The sequence below is a fragment of the Crocodylus porosus genome, unplaced genomic scaffold (genome assembly GCF_001723895.1).
Source record: "Crocodylus porosus isolate Cpor-Errol unplaced genomic scaffold, CroPor_comp1, whole genome shotgun sequence".
NCBI lineage: Eukaryota > Metazoa > Chordata > Crocodylia > Crocodylidae > Crocodylus > Crocodylus porosus.
In genome coordinates this window covers 102,244,593-102,263,773 of record NW_017728886.1, presented here as the reverse complement: position 1 = coordinate 102,263,773, position 19,181 = coordinate 102,244,593, and the positions used below count along the sequence as shown (strand labels likewise).

The 19,181-nt window shown below is 44.2% G+C and overlaps 1 protein-coding gene across 1 annotated transcript in view; it reads right to left on the bottom strand.

The window, feature by feature from the left end:
• Positions 1 to 5,597: 5,597 nt before the first annotated feature.
• AHRR (aryl-hydrocarbon receptor repressor) overlaps positions 5,598 to 19,181 on the bottom strand; it is a 128,596-nt gene continuing 115,012 nt past the window's right edge. The window contains exons 10-12 of the mRNA XM_019539968.1: positions 11,424 to 11,533; positions 9,224 to 9,365; positions 5,598 to 7,496 (exon numbers count right to left, since the gene is read on the bottom strand). Coding sequence (XP_019395513.1) covers positions 6,395 to 7,496; positions 9,224 to 9,365; positions 11,424 to 11,533 — 1,354 coding nt within the window. The 3' untranslated portion in view covers positions 5,598 to 6,394. The remainder of the gene's footprint in view (positions 7,497 to 9,223; positions 9,366 to 11,423; positions 11,534 to 19,181) is intronic.

Here is a 19,181-nt window from a genome sequence, read left to right as displayed (position 1 = left end):
GGTGTTTTACCCTTGCTTTATAAGGCAGTAAATTACTACAGAAGGTGTAGTGTAGAACAGTGCCAGCAAGCCAATCTAAGGGTGTCTAAAATGAGATGGTAATCACAGGCCTGTGAATAAATTGCATGTGGACAGACCCCAAAGGTCCTGTAGACCATCCCTGATTTCAGTAAGCCTCTACATGGATGAAGAGTTTTCCCCTTTGAAATAAAAGTGGTGAGCTTGGGACTGTAATTAATAGAACATTAACATCGAGCTACCCAGGCGGAGGTGGGCATAGGTGCCAACTATGTAGGGCCCACCCCCAGGAAGAGAGTAGGGTGATCACCCATCCCTAATGGGCAGGACCGTCGTGAAATGGGAACATTAAGTCTCGGTCCCAGGCTGCGTGACTCCAGGACAGCATTTGTCCTAGATACCCAATATCGTGAAGAGATCCAGATTTTCTGTTCACCACAGACAAGCATGGGAAATTGTGGGTTTCCCCTTGCAGGCTCACAGAGTTCCAGCCTGGAATGGGGCTGCAGGGAAGAGGACACGGGGGGGCACCATGTGCATATGCACACATGCACATGGCCAGGAATAGAGCACCAGGCAGTGGTGGAGAGCAGCTTCCCCAGCTGCCTGGAGGTAAGTCCGGTGGGGGGCGCAGATCAAGGCCCCCACACTGAAGGAGGAAGAGGGGCAGGGACTGGGCCTGGGTGCATTGCTCAGCCAGGTGGTGCATGGTGCCTGGGCAAGGAGTGAGACAGAGCCACAGGCGGCTCATCCAGGGGGCGGAGGGGGTGGGGGGTTTTCCCTGCCAATGCACACACTCCTGGGGATGGGGGTGGGGAGACACATGCCCCCAAATTTGTTCGTGAAGTGGGGGTGGATGCAGGCTGCCCGCCCCCTAAGAGCCCTGTGCAACCCGTGCTGCCATGAGAAGGTGCCCCCTGCCTGGCTGGAAGCAGTGGGGGTGATGGTACAGTGATGGTGGTGTGGCCAGCACTGGGCTCCTGGGGGGAGGGCAGCAGGGTGGGGAGCCCCATGCCTGCAGTGGGGAGCCCACATCCGCCCCCACCATGCCACGGGCTCTGCTTAGCTCAGCTTGGCTCTGCTTTGGCTGTGCTGCCAGCAGGTGAGGGAGAGGGCAATTACCTCCCCCAGAAAAATAAGAGTCATTATCTGTGGGGGTGGGAATTACGTCTTTGAATTAACTCTGAAGGGGGTCCGATACAGTATTGCAGTTGCTGGTTACAGTATTAGGACAGTAGTATCATGAATTAATCTTTCCTGAGTAAGGGGCAACAAATAATTGCGCTGTTTAAGGACCAAAACAGGGACAGACTCAAAGAACATCAGATCCCTGAAGCCTGCTCTCTGCCTCACCTCACCCTATTTAACCTGGTCTGTAGGTATCCCACATAAGGCACTAAAGGGCACATAAAGAAAATTACAATCCCTCCTATTACTGACTCATAGATATCAACATTAAAATACTAGAATTAGTTGTAACACTTGAAATAAGAAAACATTTACTATAAGCTTTATAAAATCATATATCTATTTAAGCATTTTCTTAATAACATGGCCTCTATATACTTAAAAGTGATGTAAATTCGAAATAGTGCAATTTAATAACAAAGGTTAGTGCAGGACTCATATTAAATAACAAACCAGACATTGTAAATTATATTATGTTGTTTTTCAATACATAGTTAGCTCACCACTCCACTTTGGAAGAGATCTAAGATACCATTTTCAAAGGCACTGAAGTTGACTCAGGGCACATCTAGAGTACAGACAGAAATGACATTTGTTGCACAGTCAAATCCTTGAAATTCCTCAAAGCCATGTACAATAAGAAGAGCACAGCTCTAGAGCCCTCTGATTGTGTGACAAATTAATCCTCATTGTATGAGTGTTCAAATGAAGCTGCTCCTAAGTGGATCGACATAATTAATTTCTGTCCGTTCTGGCTGCAGCTGCTGTCTCTGGATGGGAGCAGGAGAAAGTAGAGGAGGGTGGTTGGGGGGGGGGAGGATGGGAACCCCTCCCCTTGGGGTTGAGACAACCCCAGATGGGACCTTCCTCCCCTGCCTTCTCTCCTCTCCCATCCAGAGACAGCAACAGAGCTGCAGGGAAGGGGCGGAGCCAGGAAAAGACAGTTTCTCTTTCTGGATCAGGTCCAAATTAGAGCCAGTCTTCCACCCTCCTGATCCAACAGCTAATGTTTGTTGGATTGGAGGGATCCGTTTAACTCATGGCAATTTCTGTGAATTGCCATGAGTTAGATCCAAGAGCTGCGCTTCTGTCTGCACCCTTACATGAGACATTTACTGCAGATCTGCCTAATTAGCTCTGCAGTAAAATCTCAGCATCCACACATGCAGCCCTATTAGGCCACAGTAAACTAATTAACTGCACCATAGGTTAGTACTTGTAAATACAAGTTCCATCCTATGGTGGTGTTCTTTACTGCGCAGCAATGCATGTATGGATGATGACAGGGCTGGTTGGGGCACAAGGGTGCTTCAGTGCAGGGGTTGCCTGCTGGCTAGTCCTGCACTAGAGCACCATCATGCTTCAGCCAGCCCCTCTGCAGGACCTTGAGCAGGGTCAGAGCAGCCTGGGCTGGCAGGTTGTCCACCTGGGCTGCTCCAACCCAGCTAAGAGTGCTGTGGTCCCAGATGCACATGTAAATGTGGTGCCCAGAAGCAATAAACTTTGGCATGAGGTGCACTGGAGCTTATTGCATATCATTAATTTCATATGTAGACATGCCCTCAGGGGTCTGAGGCTACTATGTAACAAGCTCTTTCTAAAATAAGCCTTAGGTGCTTTTGAAAATGTTATCATTAGTCTCTTTAAAGCTAGCATGGGACCTGGTTGTGAAGTCAGATAATAGTAAGCTCAATAATGTTCTGCTATTAGCTAAAGAAATATCTTTAAATTAAAATAACATTTCTATCTGAAACTATTTTTACAACTGTTATGAGTACCCAACAAAAAAATAGAAAATATTTTTCTTTTTTAGTTTATGGACTTAACAGAGTTTTGTGTGTCAGTCTCTCCCATGTATTATTGGATAATTTCAATTAGCAACACAGATGAATATTTTTAAAAATAGGAAAGTAAGGTGGGTAAAGCAAACATTGAGGGAAACTAAAGAAGTAGCATTGTGTTTGAAATAATTTGTTACTTTTTTTGATTTTAAGGAGTTGATCCCTTTAGATACAAGCAAGCGCTTCTCAAATAAAAGTATCTGATCAGCTTACTTGGGGCAAAGGTCCAAGTAACACTTTTAAGTGGAGTAACTAAAAACAAACATGCAAGATTTGCAAGCTAAAATCTCAGTCCCATTTAAACCAATAGGAGTTTTATCACTGATTTGCAAAAGGTCAATAGTTCTTCCAATCAATCTATGTAATATGCAGCAAAAGTACAGTGACCATATGCCCCATTTGTACAGAGACATTCCTGTTTTAAACACCTGTCCCAGGCATCCTGTTGGTTTCTTCAGATGAATGCTTTAGATCCATTTTCAGAAGCTTCCCCTGAGAGGAGCAGGAGAGGTTTCTGCAAACCAGACGAAAGCGTTCATTTAAAGCAGGTTGGTCAAAGATACAGCCCACAAGCTGGACTTGGCCCACGAAGCCACATCTTCTGGCACCTGGTGCTGGCTTTGCATACAGGACCACTCTGGGACCCATGCTACACATGGTACCTCTGTGAGGCCAGTCTGGGACCTCTCCCACATGCCAAGTCCACTGCCTGCTCTAGCTGGTCAGGGGCTATGTTGCAAGCAGCAGCTGCTGCAGCCAGTCCAGGACATTTGACTCACTCAGGGAACTGATGGGCAGGATCCCCTGGGAGGTCAGGATGAAGGGGAAAGGAGTCCAGGACAGCTTGTTGTATTTTAAAGCGACCTTACTGAGAGTGTAGGAACAAAACATCCCAATGTGCAGGAAGAAAAGCAAGTATGGTAGAAAAAAACCAGCTTGGCTTAGCAGGGAAGTCTTCAGTGAGCTAAAACATAAGAAGGAAGCTTAAAAGGAGTGGAAACTTGGTTAAATGACTAAGGAGGAATATAAGAGCATTGCTTGGGCATGCAAGGATGAAGTCAAGAAGGCCAAAGTGCAAGTGGATTTGCAGCTAGCAAGGGATATGAAGGGTAACAAGGTTTAAAAATAGGTCAGCAACAAGAGAAAGGTCAGGGAAAGTGTGGGTTCCATACTGAATGGGGTAGGGAACTTAGTGACAGATGATGTGGAAAAGGCTAAAGTACGCAATATCTTTTTCACCTCAGACTTCACAGGCAAGGTCAGCTTCCTGACTATGGCGCCTGGCAGGATGGTTTGGGGAGGAGATGGGCAGCCAACAGTGGCAAAAAAACAGGTTAAGGCCTATTTAAATAAGCTGAACATGTACAAGTCAATGGGCTGAAAGCAATGCCCCCAAGGGTGCTGAGGGAGTTGCCTGATGTGATTGCAGGGCCAATGGCCTTCATTTTTGAAAACTTGTGGCAGTTGAGAGGTCCCAGACACTTGGAAAAGGGAAAATATAGTGCCTGTCTTTATAAAAGGGAAGAAGGAGGATCTGAGGAACTACAGACCAGTCAGCCCCACCTCAGTCCCTGGAAAAATCATGGAGCAGATCCTCAAGGAATCCATTTCTAAGCACTTGAAAGAGAAGAAGATATTTAGGAACAGTCGGCATGGATTCTCCAAGGGCAAGCCATACCTGACCAACCTGATTGCCTTCTATGATGAGATGACTCGCTCTATGGATGCGAGGAGAGCAGTGGATGTGATATACCTTGACTTTAGCAAGGCTTTTGATATGGTCTCACACAACATTATTGCAAACAAGCTAAGGAAGTATGGGTTGGATGAATGGGCTCTAAGGTGGACAGAAAACTCGCTGAATTGTTGGACTCAAAGGGTAGTAATCAAAGGCTCGATGTCTAGTTGGCAGGCAGCATCAAGTGGAGTGCCCCAGAGGTCAGCCCTGGGGCCAGTTTTGTTCAATATCTTCATCCACTCACCACCCCTTCCAGCTCAAGCTGGGCAAACCCCAGCTCAGAGCTCCCTTCCTTCCCTTCTCCCTGCCCCCATCCTGCAGATATCATTGAGGGGGTGGGGGTGGGGCGAGGCTAGGGGAGAGAGGCTGCAGACAAGCAGCTCTTCCGGGATGGACTCTGAAGCGGAGCTCAATTCTCTGCCCCCCGACCCAATAGGAAATATTTATTGGGTCAGGGGGGGAGGGTCTAAATCATGGTGCTTTCTATGAAGTGCCATGAGTTAGAGCAGGGAGCTGCACTTCTGTCAATGTCCATGATCACCTTTTTTTAATAGTAGCTTTTGTCTACCTGAAGTTTAGTTGAAAAGAGGATGGAGCCAGACTGTTCTCAGTGGTGGCAGATGACAGAACAAGGAGAAATGATCTCAAGTTTCAGCAAGGGAAATTTAGGTTAGACATTAGGAAAAACATTCTTACTGGGAGGATAGTAAAACACTAGAACAGGTTACCCAGAGAGGTTGTGGAATCTCCATCCTTGGAGGTTTTTAAGACCCAGCTAAAAAAAAACTTTGGTTGGGATGATCTAGTTGGAGATGGTCCTGCTTTGAGAAGGGGGTTGGACTAGATGACCTCCTGAGGTCCCTTCCAACCCTAATTGTCTATGATTCTCTGTTTCTATGACTTGTGCTGCACGTGGCACCTGCCCTAGACCAGCTGGAGTGGGTGCTGCATGTGGCTCATATCTTGGACTGGCCAGAGCAGGCACTGCATCAGGGGAGAGGGGGATCTTTGGGCCCAATCCAGCCCATGGCATTGGCTCCATGCCATTCATTCAGCCTGTGCACCAGTTTTGTGCCACCTACCTGGTCCACAGGCCAGGTGAGTTTGAAACCCCTTATTTAAAAAACCCTCTATGATGCTCAGGACAGGTGTCTCACAATCCTCATTGCCACCCAGCTCACTACTGCATTCCACTCTGCAACCCCTTTTCCCCCACATCTCCCCAGCTCACACACTTGCTCTGTTAAAACCAGAGCTTGGATACAGCTTGCTGGAGAGTAGGGGGGAGGGGAGCCTGTCCTATTTTGAGATTCAAGATACATAGTGACCTAAACAAAGGAAAAGGTAGAACTTATAAACAATTGCAGAGATATAGAAATGAGAGAAAATGTAAGACAGATTGACAGAAACACTGGCATTAGGGCTGATAATTACTTTGCAATGTCTAGTTTTACTTCATTTCATTTCCAAGAGTCCTTAAAAAGATTATACTAATTTTAAAGCTTTTCCTTCTGGTTTTTAATTTTAGTGACTCACATAATCCAATAGGAAGAGAAACTAGAACTTCTTCTTGCTTTTTGTGTTGTAAATATTCCATGTACTATACAATCTACTGTAAGAATGTACATTCTGTTGGTTTATGAGACACAGGACCTAGTGAAGTATTTTCAGGGAGGATCACCTGTACTCCATCCTGGCCATTATTAGACAAGGATGGAGAATCCAACGGCTCACGCTTGATAGTTTGAACCAAGCAGGGATTTTTAAGATGACGCTGCATTTTAAAAATCTGGTTGTTCTGTCCTTCTTCTCTTGTACTAGGGCTATAGAACTGTGTGTAGCATCCTGTATATGGCATGTCGTGCATGCTTTCCAAACATGCAGAGTTCGGGAGGCAAAATGACATCACCTCTTTGTTACAAAACCCTTTACAAGGCCTGTTTATGTTGAGATTGTTGGTATGATTTGTTACAATGCATTGCCAACTATGCGATGTGCCAACATAGTGCTTTGGTTTTTGACAAAGAGAAAGCTGCTCACTGAGATCTAGTTCTGTTTTAAGGTGCACCTTGTTAGGGTAACTAATCAGCTGTTTTCTTGCTGTGCCTTTCTCATCCATCCAGACTTGATTTTGTGATGCTGTGCAGTTGCCAGCTACACTTTCAGAATCAGAATCATATTCAGTCTTAATAGATATCTCTGGAGAAAATGTTGTATCAAACAGAGTTTCTGGGGATATTAATGGCCGCTGCAATTTCATATGCTCTGTATTGCAGTTCTCTGTTTTTAGCTGCTGTAAGCCTGAATAAGGCTGGCAATTTTCTGTGCTACCCCAGTGGGAAGGACAGCTTGTTGCTAAATTTAAAAAGCTTTGGTCTCTGCTATAGAATGGTCTGACTATTCTGTTTGGACATGAATTGCACTGATTTATGGAACAAGAACTTGATGAATTCCTTAAAGTCCAAACGCTGTTTGTGTTATAGTTGTTTTGGACACCTGAAAGTGACATATTAGCATTCAGAGGGTCCTCTTGCAGAAAACCCTTGACATTTGTACTAGGCTCAAACTTCACTTTTATGTTATCCTGTTCATTTTTTAGTGTTGTCCAATTGATATGCTTCATCTGTCCCAAAGCTTCAATGGCACAATTATAGGTAAGAGCTTCCCGGTTTCCTTTCAAACAGGTGACGTTCAGGTACTCATCTTCTTCTCTGTCAATAACAGCACAAAAAGTCAGTCGGCTAGCTAAGCGCTTCTGAAATAATATCTAATACATGCAAAATACATGATAGGATGGGTATGGGATAAAAGTTTCATTGAAATGTGTTAGAAGTAAGTTGCATGATTCATAACAAACTATTAAGCTTGTTATTAGTACATATTCCATATATATCCTATACACACAGAATGAGTGCCAGGCCATCTGTATGTGGTGCTATTTCATTGAAAGTACTGCATGCTTGCTTTCTTCTATTCCATTTTTGTACACATTTAATCATTACCTTAAAATAATTTTACCAGTAAATATTATAGTGACTAGCTTGTACATTTATTTATCTGTATTAAAACACTACTACATATTACTTTGGGCTATAGTGAGTTAATTTGCTCAGTACTTGTTAATGTCTATTTAAGAGTATGGCCTCAACATGCAAGTATAAGGATCCCCAGTAGAGGGAGTTCGCACTGTTAAGATAAACAAAATGTCACTACAACAAACCTCAATTAAAGAAAAGAAAAATATATAATTAGTTTTGGCCTAAAAGCATTAATGTGGTGTACCCCCCTAATGAATATTATTATAGTTAGTAATTCTTTGAATGGAATTGACCTAAGGTGTGTTTCTTAGAGAAGTAAATTCTCAGGAGAAAGGGCAAACTGAGAAACAATATCAGCAGCTTTGATTTCAGTACCAAGAAAGATTACTTGATGGGAAAACAGAATCCACTGAAAATTGGGAAAAATATCTAACAATCCAACATAAGCAGGAAAGCAGAAAATAGGGCCATTCAGAAACACAGCATTATAAAAAACATTTTAAAGTGCCTGTATATAAGTAGGGATCATCAGGAAAAAGAAACCATTTTATGTCAAGAAAACTTAACTTTCTTGCACGCTCCTGCACACTAGCAAGGAAAGGTATGGTATAAGAGAGTTTTACCCAAGGTTCACCTTACTGTCTGTCTTTAGTCTAAAATTCCATGTCAAAAACATTTGCAAATTTATTCTGAATTCAGCAGATCTTTCTGGCCAAGAAAGAGCATTGCAAAAAGTCAGTCCATTTTGTTTAGATATTTTCAGAACTTAACTTTTCAGTTCCCATTTTGAAGTACATCTTTGTTTTGAAATTTACCTAAATTCAAGTTAATTTAATTTTATGTAGAACAAAATCTTAAATTTAACCTGAATTTTTTTTTAAGGAGAGAAGGATTGTTTTGGCAGGAAAAGCAAAACATTTTCAGTTTGGGTGTGAACCCAAAGCAAAAAATTCGCATCCTATTTTGGTTTGGGCAACCACAGGACATGACTACACAAGACACTGTACTGCATAGTAGACTAATCTACTGCACAGTAAAGCATCACAGTCTACATGTGGACAGCATCTACTGCGCAGTGAATTCATCTACTGTGCAGCTGGCTACTACTTGTAGATACAGATAGTAGGTTAATCATGCAGTAGCTACTGTGCAGTTGCACATGTGTAGACAGCTGACCAGGAGCAAACTGCTCAGAGCAGCTTGCCCAGGCAGCAGGGGACAGAGGAACTGTCCCCTCCCTGGGGCAGCTGCCTCCCAGCCCTGATTAGCAGATCAGGGGGCAGGACTGGGAAACTGTCCCTTCCCTCAGCAGCTGTTTCCCAGTCCTGTGCCCTGATTGGCGTAAAACTTTATACAATCCTGCCAACCATAAAATGGTGTATTGTCTTTCAGAAACTTACTTTAGTGTTTGTTGTGAACCAATGACATATTCTGAACAGCCACTTCTGTAGAGAACTTGAGTACTGGCTTGTACCCAGACCCACTGATCTTCGTTTGTTTGTACTTTGACAAGGGCAATACCACTTTCTCCATTATTATTTGCTATATAAATTAAGAGAAAATATATTATATGAAAAATATAATATTAGTTTAATCTAACACAGCCAATTATTAGATACTCACAATGTGTACTTAATATGCTGAAATCAACCAGTTGTATAGAAACATGCAAGTAGAAATTGTCATGGACAATGGCACTAATTAGGTAAATTTACAGGGAAGAATACAAAATGGAAAAACACTCAGATGCTCAATTTGTAAGACCTTAAACTGCAGTCAGAAAAATGTATCAGCATTGTCATTTCAGCACTGTACAGATTCTACCTATCAGTAACAATGACAGACTAAAGGGGCATATCTACATGTGCACTTTAATGTACATTAGCTTATTTTAATGTGCATTAAAGCATCACCAAAAAAACCAGCACTATTTAGTCAAGGCACATTAAAGTAGGCCAATGGGGAGAGAAGCTAGAAGGAAGCACATTATTATTTGGAGAAGTCTTAAACAATGTGTGACTTCAAGGTGGAATGCTTCTTCAACAAATAGAGTACTAGAGTTATCTCCAAGGAAGATGGAGAAGAAATCATTCTTGGAATTAAACCACTAGCATAATTCTATGAAGTAGGTCGTATAATCTATATTTTAAGCCAAACAGTCGCCAATTTATAAGGGACAGCTGCAGCATATATTAGATTCTCACAGTATTGTCAAATCCCAGTATTAAAAAAATACAAAATCAGGCCACAAAGAAATCTTGATATTTTAAAATACTATATTTTCTACAGCATAATACATCTTTTACATGAAAAGGAAATCTAAGATTAAAGTGTGCCTTAATTAAGGTGTGCCTTAGCTAATACATTTATGCATGAAAAAATCATTGAAATCTTTATAATACAAGCTGACTGGTATTCAGTCAAATGTATGTTATGTATGTATGTTTTTTCCATGATTTTATCTTTGTTGGGGGAAGTGAGGGAAGGCGTCTTTAGCAAATACTGCAATAATTTCTGAGAGGATTTGAACCTGCATCTCTGACTTCTCAGTACAGTACTCTAACCTCTGCCCTTTGCATTTAATATGATCTCTAGAAAAAGTGGATGGAGAGCCACGTAAGGGAAAGCTTCTGCTTCACTGGGAGACAGGGACTCAGGTGATAAACCAAGGCACAGAGGCGTGTGCCCCCCAAAATTTCTGTGCTGACAATGGGGTATAGATCTGCAGCCCCGCCACAGCCAGGGCCTGGCAGCAGTGGGGGTGGCGATGGCATGATTTCTATGCTGACAGCATGGCACAGGGCTGCAGGATGGCTAGAAAAGCACGGCCAGTGCCCGGCAGCACCAGGGGCGGTGGTGGCAGCATAGAGTTGTGCCCCCCCACTGTTAACACTTAAACATCAGGTGTGTCAGGGCCTTTTCCCTGTTATGTCAGAAGCTACACACTCTTTGGTTTGCTTTCCTCTCCTTGGCCCCACATACCGCCCTCCTGTGGCCACTAAGGGGCCAGCTTCTGAAGAAGAGCGCCTGTATAATGGCTGACCTGTGCCATGGTGGTCAGAGTGCTGTGCTAGCAGGACAGAGATGCACAGATTCAACCCCCTCTGTGAGAGCGAGGTTTAGAAGCCAGGTCTTCTAGTTTCCTGGGTGGGAAACCTAGCCATTTAGACTGGGGAATGGGGGGAAGCGGAAGAAGAGGACCACCTACCCTTTGACCCAGTGGCTGACTCCTATTACTCACTGTTTTTTTTATCAACTACATTTTTGGGTGTTTAAAGGTCCCTGTGTGTCCAGAAGGGGCATGCATATGTATGTAGGCAAAGTGCAGCCTACTGCCATATCCAGTTTGTGCGTGTAGAAGATTATGTATGCACACAAGCTGTGTGGTCATGAATAGTGTTCCTACCTAAAATGGCATTTCTGGCACTCAGGAAGGGAATGGAATATCACCCTTGGTTCTACAACAGGCAACATATATATTAAGGGTTTGAGAAGACTGCTGGGATATTACTGTGTCTTACAAGTGAAACAGTGGGTAGGGAAAAGGCAAAAAGATTTTCATATAAAGTGTAGGTAAGGCAGAATTATGAAATAGCCAACCTTTGGTCTGGTTTTCAGCACTTTGCAACACATTAGTGAAAGCTGGACCTTCATGGTAACTGATTCTTCCATTTGACTCTGTTTCACACAGACCTGAACTAGCTTTTGAGCTGCAGAGGAAAGATAATATGAATGTCAGTAAAATTAAGGGTAGACTCATGAACTGGAAGATATGACTACTAAACAATTCCTAAGAAGTATAATTTGAATGTATAGCAATTAATGTTAAATATTTGCCTGTGAATTTTCAGATCAGTGTAGGACTAGAATATGATACACATTGGACACACCTACATGTGCATTTAAATGTGCAGTAGCCTATTCTACTGTGCTTTAAAGTGGCTTGTAAAAATTGTGCTAATGCAGTAATGCACAGTGGAATAGGCTATTGAACATTAAATGTCACCTAAAAAGTGTGTGCTTGCTCTACTGTGCATCAGCACAGCCTAATGTGCATTTATTTAGTACCTCATAATGGAGGTACTACATTTAATGTGCATTAGGAAAAGTGCCTTAATGCATGTGTAGATGCCCCCATTATGAAGGAAAGAAAAAGGAGCACTTATCTGTTTCTTGGATAAAAACATTAAGGATGGATTGAAACACACTAATATTATTTACATTCTGTTCCATTCCATTTATGTTCTTGCATCATACCTACCACCAGTATATTAGGTTAGCATTAAAAATAATGGAAAGCAAACTAACTTCAACATGTAATAAGCACCATTTTGATTTATAAACAATCCCAGGATTTATTTCTAAATGCATTTTAAGGTGCATATAATGGACTAAATACAGAATACTAGACTCTAAACTTCTATTTTACTAGCAGAAAGGATAGGGTATGGGTAGTGGGTGAGTAAACTGCCAGCAGTGTGCTTCAAACTTGAATTGGAGGGACCTCCTGGACTAAGAATAGCCCAGTCTCCATATCCAGTTAATCTTTGGCCCTTTTACTGTACATGCCAATGAAGTTTGTGCCCTAACGACCTCTTCTCATAGAATCATAGAAAATTAGAGTTGCAAGGGGCCTCAGGAGGTCATCTAGTCCAACCCCGTGCTCAAGGCAGGACCATCTCCAACTAGATCATCCAAGCCAAAGCATTGTCTAGCTGGGTCTTAAAAACCTCCAAGGATGGAGATTCCACCACCTCTCTGGGTAACCTGTTCGGGTGTTTTACTACCCTCCTAGTAAGAAAATTCTTCCTAATATCTAATCTAAACTTCCCTTGCTGAAACTTGAGACCATTGCTTCTTGTTCTGTCATCTGCCACCACTGAGGATACTTTCGCTTCATCCTCTTGTGAAGTCCCCTTCAGTTACTTGAAGGCTACTATTAAATCCATTCTCTGTCCCCTCTTCTCTAGACTAAATAAGCGCAGTTCCCTCAGCCTCTCCTCATAAGTCATGTGCTCCAGCCCTCTCACCGTTTTTGCTGCTCTCCACTGGACCCTCTCCAGTTGGTCCACATGCTTTCTGTAGTGGGGGGAGCCAAAACTGAACACAATACTCCAATGTGGCCTCACCAGTGCTGAATAGAGGGGAATAATCATGTCCCTTGACCTACTGATAACACTCCTACCAATGCAGCCCAGTATGCTGTTAGGAACAAGGGTGCACTGTTGGCTTATGGTCAGCTAAATTGTGTCTACTGTAACCCCCAGGTCCTTTTCTCTAGAGCTGCTGTCCAGCCAATCAGCCCCCAGCGTGCATGGGATTTCTCTGCCCTGAGTGCAGGACTTTGTATCTGTCCTTGTTGAACCTCATGAGATGTCTTTTGGCCCAATCCTTCAATTTGTCTAAGTCACTCTGAATCCTAGCCCTACTCTCCAAAATATCTACGACTCCCCCCAGCTTGGTGTCATCTGCAGACTTGCTGAAGGTGCACTCTGTGCCATCTTCCAGATCACTGATGAAGACATAGAACAAAACCATCCACAGGACCGACCCTTGGGGCACTCCACCTGATATCAGCTGCCAACTAGACATTGAGCCGTTGATTACTACCCTCTGAGCCCAATGCTCCAGCCAGTTTTCTATCTACCTTACAATCCATTCATCCAGCCTGTACTTCCTTAGCTTGCTTGCGAGAATGTTGTGGGAGACCATATCAAAAGCCTTGCTAAAATCAAGGCATCCACTGGTCTCCCCGCATCCACAGAGCCAGTTACCTCATCATAGAAGGCAATCAGGTTGGTCAGAAATGGTCCTTGCCCTTTCTTAAATATGGATACTATATTTGCCCTTATCTGGGACCTCTCCTGATCACCATGAGTTTTCAAAGATGATGGCCAGTGGCTCTGGATCTCATTAGCCAACACCCTGAGCACCCTTGGGGGCATCCTGTCCAGCCCTATGGACTTGTATATGTCCAGCTTTTCTAAATAGTCCCTAACCTGTTCTTTCACCACTGTTAGCTGCTCACCTCCTCCCCAAACTGCGCTGCCTTGTGTAGTAATCAGTCTGTGAAGACTGAAGTGAAGAAGGCATTAAGTACTTCAGCCTTTTTGCATTCTCCGATACAAGGTTGCCTCCCCCATTCAGTAAGGGACCCACACTTTCCCTGATCCTCCTCCTACTACTGACATACTTATAGACACCCTTTTTATTACCCTTCATGCCCCTTGCTAGCTGCAACTCCAGTTGCGCTTTGGCCTTCCTGACTTCATCCCTATATGCTCAAGCAATGTTCTTATACTCCTCCCTATTTATATGTCCATATTTTCACTTCTTACAAGCTTTCTTTTTGTGACATAATTTACTGAAGAGTTCCCTGCTAAGCCAAGCTGGTCTTCTGCTACACCTGCTACCCTTCCTGAGCATTGGGATGGTTTGTTCCTGCATTCTCAGTAAGGCTTCTTTAAAGTATAGCCAGGAAATGATCTGAGATTACTAAGTCATTTCAGATTTGCCACTAAAAAGCTAGTGATTGTTCATGTCTTTTGATCATCTGTATTGAGCTGTATTGAGACTGATGAGACTGATCAGAGATTCCATATTACATTATAAAGTTCAGCTCCTTAAGCAATTCTACCTTCTTGTCAAAATAACATGAAATGGTTAACTTGCTACAAAACATATCACATACATACACAGTCCAAACACACAAAATGCCAAGTTAGTATTTTGGAAGTAAGTTGCATACACTCACACCAGTGCCTTGCTCCAAAAGCAGTCCCTTTGGCACCATGGAAAATGCCCATGGTAGCAGGTAGGGGTGACTGCAGTCCTGGCCTTAAAACATTAAATATAAGTTTTCATCACTAAAAGATTACAACAATAAGTTAAGGAGGAATGAGCACTGAATGCCTTTGTCCCAGCTCAACCATCCCAATGATGGACCACTGTGACTCAGTAAAAACTAACTGGTCTACACCATGTCAGTGCATTCCAGGAAGCACAAGCTTGAACATGCACCATATATACCAGTACACTGACATGTTACAGAGCTGGAACATGATCCAAAAGGCTGTTTCAGACTTGTCTAGTCTCTGTTTTTAAGCAGGCAGTGTCCTATAGTTCTGAGAGCAGGCACTGGGAATGAGTCTGGAGGAGCTTCAGGGATGAATCTGTTTATCTGAAGGACATCTGGGGCATGGTCAGCAGACTTGGATAGGAGGAGTATGCTTAGGCCATCCTCCCCCAGGACCCATCACTGATGAGTAGAGCATGTATTTCGTTTGCATAGTCAAACACACTCACAGGATTAGTGCCCAAAAGCCACCCCTTCTGTGTTTCCTACCAGGGTTTGTCTACAGGGCCTGCTCTTTAAACTGTAGCTGTAATACAATTTGTTGCAATTCAGAAACCACCAACTGACTGTTCATGCTTCTAGTTTCTACTTTGGTATCTAATTACACTAACTAGTATTTTGAGATCTCTACAAAATAAATAAAGAAATATTCAAATAAGCTAGCAATTTTGCTAGGAAAGAATGTTTAAGCAGTGATGCATTTAAGAACAGTGGCCAACCTTTTTGACATACACACCACAAGTTAAGCCCTGGCCCTTTCCAGAGTGCTGCTCTGATCCCTGCCCACCAGAAGCATACCTGCTAGAGTTTTCTTCCTGGGATGCCAGAATAGAGGTAAGGGAACTCAGCTAAGGAGACAGTCCAAGCAACCAGGGGAGCAGGAAACAGGGAGAAGCAAACAAGACAGTTTGCAAGCAGTTTGCAGGACAGTTTGCCACCCCTCTCTTTAAAGGGAAGGCTGTAAGGTAAGATTTTTTTTTTTTTTTTATATGTAATTAAGACTAACTGACATAGTTTTATTTTAAGCGGCTACAACTCAACAGCTAAGCCAAGACTTAAACCCCATGTTTCACTAGAGTCTAGAGCAGGGGGGAGTTTGCTAGGGAGTTTGCTTGGAAACTCTCTCACATTCCTTCATTGTAAGCTTGCTGAGATGAAAGAGGCTTGTAGAGAAAAGAGAACCTTTCAGGATCCAGGAACAGCAAACAGACCAGTTATAGAGGAGTTTGCTAGAGAAGGTCTGCTGGAAAAGAAAGGCAGGAAGTGAAAGGCAGCAGGTTAGAAGACCCAGAGAGATGGCTGGAAGACACCACAATCTCAAAGCTACTGCCACTTCCAGCACTTCCTTTACTTCCATCTGTGCAGTGTCTGTCCAGGCAGGACTACAGACTGTTGAGGCATCCACCTAGGTCCTGGTTTGGTGCTGTTCAGACTGTGGCTTGCAGGTTCCTTCCAGTATCAGCCAGGTGGGGGAGTGCCTGTGATGTGAGTGGTGCCTTCTGGTGGCATCCCTTAGGGAGCAGGCAAGAGAGCTACAGGAGGAGGTAGCAAGGCTCCGAAGAATCCTCTGCCATGAGGACTTCATCAATTCCATGCTGGAGGAAACCTTTAGGACTGTGGAAGAAGGACTGCCACAGGTAGTACCAGAAAAGGGAGAGGGCATAGATTCCCAGGAAGGTGGAAGTTTGTGACCTCTGGCAGCAAAAAGAAGTTGTCATCCCCACCTGCAGTGGTTTGCTTGTAAAACAGATATGGAGCACTAGCAACAGAGGAGGAAGAGTGCATTGAATTGGTGGAAGAGACAAGGCCAGGAATCCCCAAGGTGAGGAGGATTGAGATCACTACCATGAACAGGAACCGCTGGGTGGTGGTGATTGGAGACCTGCTTCTGCAGGTGATGGAGGGATCTATCCACTGGCTTGACCTGTTGTCCTGGGAAGTATACTGCTTGCCTGAAGCCCAGATCCTAGATGTCACTGAAGAATTACCAAGACTTATGAGAACCTCTCATGACTACCCCATGCTGCTCATGCATGTGGGCACCAATGATACTGCCAGGGGTGACCCTGACCAGATCAAGAGTGACTACAAGGCTCTGGGTGCAAGGGTGAAGGGGACAGGGGCACAGGTGGCCTTCTTAATCCTTCTAGTCAAGGGGAAAGGTGCTGGCAGGAGCAGACACATCCTGCAGATCAATTCATGGCTATGTAGGTGGTGTCACCAGCAGGGATTTGGCTTTTTTGACCATGGGATGTCATTCCAAGAAAGATTGTTAGGAAGCGATGGGATCCATTTGATGAAAAGATAAGTGCATCTTTGCACATAGGCTTGCTTACCTAATGAGGAGAGCTTTAAACTAGGTTTGCAGGGGGATATACAGCAAAGCCCTGAGGTAAGTGGGGAACCCAGAGGAAGAAGTAGGAAGGGGAAAAAGGGAGGCCTCATTCTTTCTGAGAAACTAGGACAAACGGTTAGTTATCTCAGGTGTCTTTACATGAATGCACAGAACCTGGGAAACGAGCAGGAAGAGCTGGAAGTCCTTGCACAGTCAAGGAACTATGATATTGCAATAACAGAGGCTTGATGGGATAGCTCGCATGACTGGAGCACTGTCATGAATGGGTACAAACTATTCAGGCAGGACAGGCAGGGGAGAAAAAGAGGATTTGTGTTGCATCTAAAAGAGCTGTATGATTGCTCAGAGCTCCAGTATGAAACTGGAGATAGGCCTGTCAAAAATCTCTGGGTTAAGGTTGGGAGGGTGAGCAACAAGGGTGATGCTGTTGTGGGTGTCTGCTATAGACCACCAGACCAGGAGGATGATGAGGGAGATGAGGCTTTCTTCAGACAACTAGTAGAAGATTCCAGATCACAGGCCCTGGTTCTCACAGGGGGGATTTAAATCACCCTGATAAGTGCTGGGAGGGCAATACATCAATGCACAGGCAGTCCAGGAAGTTTTTGGAGAGTGTTGGAGACAAATTCCTCGTGCAAGTGTTGGAGAGACCAACTAGGGGCTAAGCTTTCTTGATTTTCTGATCACAGACAGGGAAGAATCGGATGAAGGGACTGTAAGATGGATAGAAAGCTGGCTGAATCATTGGCCTCAAAAGGCAGGGATCAAGGTCTAATTGGTAACTGGTATTAAATGGAGTGCCCCAGGGGTCAGTCCCGGGGGCCAGTTTTGTTTAATATCTCCATCAACAACCTGGAAGATGGGATGGATTCCACCTGAAGCAAGTTTGTGAATGATACCAAGCTGGGGGGGGTGTAGAAGATACACCAGGAGCTAAGACTAGGATTCAGTGTGACCTAGACAAATTGGAGAACAGTGCCAAAAGAAATCTCATAAGGTTCAGTAAGGACAAGTGGACAGAAAAATGCTCCACTACAAACTTCGGACCAATTAGCTAAGCAGCAGCTCTGCAGAAAAGGACCTGGGGTTTACATTGGACAATAAGCTGGATATGAGTCAGAAGTGTGCCCTTGTTGCCAAGAAGGCTAACAGCACACTGGGCTGCATTAGTAGAAGCAATACCAGCAGGTTGAGGGAAGTAAGTATTTCCCTTTATTCTGCACTGGTGACGCCACATTTGGAGTACTGTGTTCAGTTTTGGGCTTCCCACTATAGAAAGGATGTGAACAAATTGGAGACAGTCCAATGGAAGGCAATGAAAATTATTAGGGGGCTACATACAGCACATGACTTCTGAGGAGAAGCTGAGGGAACTGGGCTGATTTAGTTTGTGGAAGAGAGAATTTAGGGGGGATTTGATAGTGGCCTGTGACAGGGGGCCTTCCCAGGGCTAGATCAGTGGTCTCCAAAGAGAGGTGTGAGCACCCCAGGAGATGTGCAAGACAATCCATTGGGGTGTGGAAAGAAAATATTAGAACTTCTATTTATATTTATATAAATATACATATATTGGGGGGGGGTGTTCAAAAATTTTTTACTGATAGGGGTGCACGATCAAAAAAGTTTGGAGACCACTGGGATAGATCACAAGTTAGCCCACCCACCTGCCTAGGGCAGTCTGCCCTGACTCACCTGCCATGACTTGAATGTAATTCTGATACATTAGGCAGGGGGCTGCCCATTCACTACCTTGATGCCAGGGGGTGTTATCCACAGCTCCGAACCTTCCCTACACCATGGCCTATGCCTCGCAGATGGCATCCACATTATTACTGTTGCTCCCTGGTCTGAGGCAGGAGCAAACTCAGTCCTTTGTTGGTCTCATTCACCCACACTCACTCACACTGCCCCCTCTCACAGGGGCCTCTAGCATACCACCCATTACTGGGCCACTCTCTACTGCCCTTGCTCCCCTTGCGCAACTCCTTTGGGCCTTTGGGCTTGACTACTCTCTCTGGCATTACCATGCAGCAACTTTGGATCCTGCGAGTTCACCTACTCTGCATGGAGTCACCTTGTGCTGACACTGGGCTGCTTTTGCCCCAAGCCCCCCCACTGGGCAACTGGTTTCACGCACACACACTTG